The following is a 6000-nucleotide window of genomic DNA, read 5'->3' on the forward strand; positions in this document are numbered from 1 at the left end:
GCAAACTTGTGTTACGCATGGAACAAACTACAGTGCATCACAAGTCATTTATAGAAAGCTATTTCTTGTTACACCCCCGCTCCCCTAAAGTTTACAATCTACATCAAAGAATACCTGTGAAATTCCACGGCTACAAAACTATTTGAAAAGAAATGCAAAAAGTCTTACCTAAAAGGAGCAAATATATGTTGCACTTTAAAAAGCAGTATGTGCCACTAAACAGCTCCATGGTAGCATCCTGTCCCATGCAAATGTCACCTAGCTCTAAGTGTAAAGTCAGTGTTGAGGACAGCAGCTGCTGGTTTATTTGCTAGGGAAATCAGTAATGAGCTAACAGACCCTATCCTGCCTCTTGCCTTAGGTGATTTGAATGTGTATACAAAAGGACACACGGAGAATGAACACCTGCTAGATCCTTGTTCACCATCCATATGCATATACAGCTAATAATGACTATTTTCATACAGGGACCTGGAATAAACCAGCCCACTGTGGTCATTTGTTGGTTAAACTGAGCCTTTCAGGGTTTCACTTGTTTCCTTGCTCTGCCTCGGTGTGCCACCAAACATTGCTCTGATGGCATTATCAGCAAGTTCAGCATTGTTGTATTGTTCATTGAATTTGTATTACAAATAAAAACGAAATAGACAGTGGGTGTGTAATGTGCTTGAATTCAGAAAAGCATAATTGTATTCAATACACATCCTCAAATACCACACAAACGTAAGGCTATGCGGGACTTCATAAGTGCAAACTTTCTGGACAACCCCTGTAATTTTTGTAATTGATACATTTTGAGTGGTGACCATGATATCAATGAACCCTTTGTGTGCCCCTCCGGCACACCGCAGTGGCCCTTAACCTAGAAACTACTTCTCCTTTGCTATATCCCTTCACTGCAGATTGCAAACTGTGCTTCATGGGAACGCAGGAGCCAATCTAAGCTGAATAGAAAACCTTTCATAGAGCATGACGTAGCCACTATATCAGGGGGCCTGCGGAGTGCCGGACCCCAGAATGTAGTGACTATGTTGTGGAGCACACAAAGGGTTAAAGCAGCAACCCCGCCTAAACGTTTTGTCACAGCACTGGAACCGGGGAATGGGGTTCTCTGGAGATGGCCCGTGCTGTTTTCTGCTCCAGTGACCTCTCGTTCCTGCGATACTTACAGTAGTTACTGGTGTTTTCCTCGTCTTTTGGGAATTTAATATGGCAGCCAAATCTAGCGGGTCCCACAGGCCAATAGGATCCTGCAACGTCATTGTTTGCAGCCTCTTATTGGATGGGCATTTAGATCTCCTTAAACATTGGTAACTAAACCAGTAAGTATATTGTGAACAGGGGATCCCATAGCTAAAACTAGTTTCAATTGTTAATTTGTTGCTTCAAAGTAGCAATCCTGCTATTTCAGGGGAATCCATGGAGCTTAATAGTGATATTTTTAACTCTGGGGACTTTCCGGTTCAGAAATACTTACCGGTAAAGGTACCGCCATAATTTTCGGGTTTCGTGTGGGGTTATAACATGGCTGTACATTAGGAAGTCGCAGTTGTTGAGGCTTCCTATTGATTTGCGGGAGTTTTGTGATTTATACTATCCTGGAAGAGACTGAAACACCTTAGTTTCCCCCATCCCTAGAGCTGAAGGTGAAAAATGTATTCAAGTGACTCTATTAATAAATTGTGAATATATTGTAAATGAGTGACTTTATATAATACATTAAGTGACAAGTGCACAGTGAAAAAAAGTGCATAGTGAAAATGGATATATTTGCTACTCCCTGCTCTAACCCACTGGTAGGTGGTGACTGTCCTTGAAGGTCCCTGCGGTTTCAATATTGCTTCAAAAATCCAGGGGGGGATGGGGGAAAAGCAAAATGACAAACAAGGAGAAAAAAACAGCTAAGTGCAGGTGTTTCTTTAATAAGTGATTACATTTTCATATCTTGGCTCCTGTGTAATTCCTACTCACAATGTTGTGGTATAATCAGGGCAAATCACAAACGTATAAGTATTTTACTGTATATTTTTGTCATGTTGGATGTAGCATTTGGCTTCTCTGTCGTCTGTTGTATACATATGCCACGCTCAATAGCACTCCTTTATGACACTTATATACATATATATATTGTGGGGGCTCAGGGGTTCCCAAAAAGAGCTTGCTGGGGTTCTTTGTTTTGTTAACCTATTCTCAGCTGTTTCAGCTGTTGGAGGTTAGTGGCTCCTCCCTCCCAGGTTTTAAGCCCGCCCCTCCCCACTTCCCAAGTTAGTAGGTCTTTTCATTCTACTGGATATAGATCCAATGTGGTCTTTCTCCCTCCTAATAGAGGTAAATGAGAATTGTAATCCTAATAGAGGTACATTAGTATTTTATCTGGCAGTGTTAGGACTTGCAAACAGGGTCTGCCTTGTCGTGGCTCGCAAGCTTACAACGCTTTGGCCAAAGGGTTAAACTAAATGACTCTTTTTCAAGAGAATATACAGTAGCGACATACTTTATTAAAGTAAATGCCGGCGGCATGCCGGGATCTACCCCAGCTGCCGCCAGTCAGAAACGCGCGCCGCCGCGTTTCCCCCACGCACCCCCCCTCCACATCGCGCGCAATTACCCCCCCAAAGACACCCCGAACCCGGCTTCTACTCTGCCCCTCTGCTTCCCCGCACCCCCGCTTACCTAGATTTGAACTCCAGGGGTGTCGGGGAAGCCTGGGGAAGCCGGGGAAGACGGGGAAGCCGGGCGCGCTTGTGACCGTGACGTCACAGTGCGCCGCCACGCGCCGCGGCTACCCGCTTCCCAGCCTCATTCAGCCAGCGGCATTTGCTCGAATAAGAGCTGCCGCTGCTGTATAAGTATTTAACTGTATATTTTTGTCATGTTAGATGTAGCATTGGGGTTCTCTGTCGTCTGTTGTACAAATCACAAACGTAGCAATCTTCAAAATGTCAAGAAGTTGATACCTCCGTGAAAAGAGAGAACAGGGACCATTGCGCAGATCTAATGAAAGTATTTTATAGATTAAAACAGATAAGAAATGCACTTACGTGGTGTTCATAATATAAAAGCATGTCACACACAATAATTTTCTCGGGGGGAGGGGCGTCTCTTGTTCACATACACGCATGCGCCTAAATGTGATGACACGCATATGCGTTTCAACAAGGTTCCAATGAGACATACACGCATGCGCAGAAATGTGATGACACGCAAATGCGTTTCTACAAAGTTCCAATGAGACATACACGCATGCGCATAAAATAAAAACAGTATGAAAAAAAGAGCAAGCCTAGCAAAAGTATTGATTAATAAATAATACATATAGAAATGTACAGTATGCGTTTCGACAAGGTTCCAATCCACATGAGCGGGAAAAATATTTTATATTCGGAAGACTCGACGATATATTTTTGTAATAATGTACTTCTTTTCCCTTTAGTATCCTGTATACAGTACAGTATGTGTCCTCATATTTTTTATGTGTATGGCTAAGCAGCCTCATACTACTGTATACAGTATAAACTTTAATTAATCTCTGCTTCAAATATAAATCTTAAAATTTACAATTACTGTGCGCGCACACACAGACTTGCAGAAATGTAAGGCTGTAGGTTGAATTGCTATTAGACTTTTAAGACAACAGCTCGTGATCGCCCACTTGAGTTTCTAGATAGTATTGCAGACAACGCAAAAATGCAATTTTTGCACACGATAGAAAACCGATCGAAAACCGATCGAAAAAAGAGTACATTTCTAAACGGTTGGAAAACAGAGCGCAGCTGGCTGCGGTTTTCAGAGTGGCTCTGTGTACACCGCTTTAAAATAAAGGCTGGCGCAGCTGTAGCTGTTTTTTCTTCTTGTTTGTCGTTTTGCATTTCTCCCATCCTCCCCCTGTATTTTTTAATTAATCTTGATTTTGCCTTAACATTAATTATAAGAAGTTGAATAAGAGGCAAGCATCTCCTTTCATCAGTGTAGCAAGCAATGTATTCCTGGTAGATTTATCTTGAGGTTTGGAGTGTAGTTATAGAGCAGTGTTTGACAACATTTTTTCCCATTGTGCACCCCCTGCTAGACAATATTTGTTTACGCAAACTCCTAAGTAATACATTTTATTCCCTACTCATCAGACCATTGCTAGTGAAAATGTTTGACGGATTCAAGGCAGTATAATGTCCTGAGCTCGTGTAGGGGAACACATGCTTCCCGAGGCCACAAACTTCACTTCAGTGTATGCAGACCGCATGGGTGGCAAAACTGTAAATTACTGCAGGCACTTACAAAGTCACGCCTCCCAATGCCTTGCCACTGTGGATGCAAAGCATGGTGGAGAGTGGATTTGGAAGCTCCTGCTTTAATTGACAGCTGTACCACACATGCTTAGGTGCAGTTTGGGGCTTTACTAAGTGTGCAGTCTCAACAATGACTCAGGAACCCACTATACTGCCTGGGATTCTCTATTACATATTTTTTGTATCTTGGAGACCCCTCTTGAGCCCCCTGTTTGGAATCACTGATATAGAGCAATATCCAGAGTGGTATGACACACATGATACTTGGCTGTATAAAAAAAATCCACATCTAAAGCTTCTCGAAGGTGTCAAAAGAAACTCTGTTTACCTTTATCTTATATATCTATATGGTATATCAGTAATGCTGATAGGGAGTAAGCACTAAAAATGAGCGAACCAGTCGAAATCCGTTTCCCGGAATCCCACAGATTGTTTAGACCAAGGGGCCTATGCAGAGAGCAGCGGTGTAAATAATTGGCGAGGGTAATAAAATGTACCTGAAATGGCGAGTTTTTTTCTCCATATGCAGAAAGGTGAGAAATCTGCAATTTTGTGTCATGAATGCGTGTGGCAAGTTGAAAAGGGAGAGATGCGCGCTGCTAAAATGTCTTAGAAAAAATTCGCCGGTTTTTTTTTTCCCCTATGGTCGCCAAGCTCCAGCTTCTTGCCAACTTTAGTTGGCGGAGCTAATTGTAGAATTTCGCGCCATTTTATTGGCGCGAACAGCCGCTAGATGGCGATCGTCCCTTTCTGAATAGGGACCTTTTAAAAACTGGTGAGATTTACGTTCTCGCCAGCCGCGCGGCGAGATTTACAAATAAAAAAAAAAATGGCGCTTTTTTCTAAACTCGCCATTACCTGCCTTTCTAAAGGCATATTTCGCCAAAAAATGCCGCTATTCCCGTTACCGCTGCTCTCTGCATAGGCCCCTAAATCTCCCCACCACTACCAGAATCCTTCTGCAGATTGATGACAAAAAAATCATAGTGGATTAATTCAAATCAGTCATTAAATACAATTTGGACTGATTTTTTCCAAAATTCATTGAGAAAGAGCGAGCCTTTCAATTTAGCAGTGTCTCTAGTTGTAAGTAGTAATATATATATATATATATATATATATATATATATATATATATATATATATATATACATATATATACATATATATATATATATATATATATATATATACATATATACATATATATATATATATATATATACATATATATACATATATATATATATATATATATATATATATATATATATATATATATATATATATACATATATATACATATATATACATATATATATATATATATATATATATATATATATATATATAAAAAGAAAAGAAAAAGCGCCCCATCCTAGTGTAATTCAATAATAAAGGTTTTAATTAATGATAAAATAGACAATTGCCAACTCACACTTTGTCCATTTAAAACAAGCAATTTATGGGACAAGCCCATGCACCACGCTGACGTCTCGGAATCAGAGTTCTTTTTTTCTCTTCCTTTGCTTGTTGCTGTAAATCAGCCCTGCTGTGGGGACTGCTTGCTTGTTTTATATGGACAAAGTGTGAGTTGGCAATTGTCTATTTTATCATTAATTAAAACCTTTATTATTGAATTACACTAGGATCGGGCGCTTTTTCTTTTCTTTTTTTATAGGTATCGTTGGGAGGTTGGAGATCCCAAGAATTA

At 40.4% G+C, this 6000-nt stretch overlaps 1 protein-coding gene across 3 annotated transcripts in view; it reads right to left on the bottom strand.

Annotated features, from left to right (window-relative positions):
* The window catches only part of HEPACAM2 (HEPACAM family member 2), a 73715-nt gene extending 73370 nt beyond the window's left edge, over positions 1 to 345 (bottom strand). For 2 of the 3 annotated variants that reach the window (XM_075587344.1, XM_075587343.1), the window contains exon 1: positions 169 to 345. In XM_075587344.1, coding sequence (XP_075443459.1) covers positions 169 to 247 — 79 coding nt within the window. In that variant the 5' untranslated portion in view covers positions 248 to 345. The remainder of the gene's footprint in view (positions 1 to 168) is intronic. The other variant, XM_075587342.1, reaches the window with a different exon arrangement.
* Between the last annotated feature and the right edge of the window lie 5655 nt (positions 346 to 6000).

Source organism: Ascaphus truei, chromosome 2, assembly GCF_040206685.1.
Source record: "Ascaphus truei isolate aAscTru1 chromosome 2, aAscTru1.hap1, whole genome shotgun sequence".
Lineage (NCBI taxonomy): Eukaryota > Metazoa > Chordata > Amphibia > Anura > Ascaphidae > Ascaphus > Ascaphus truei.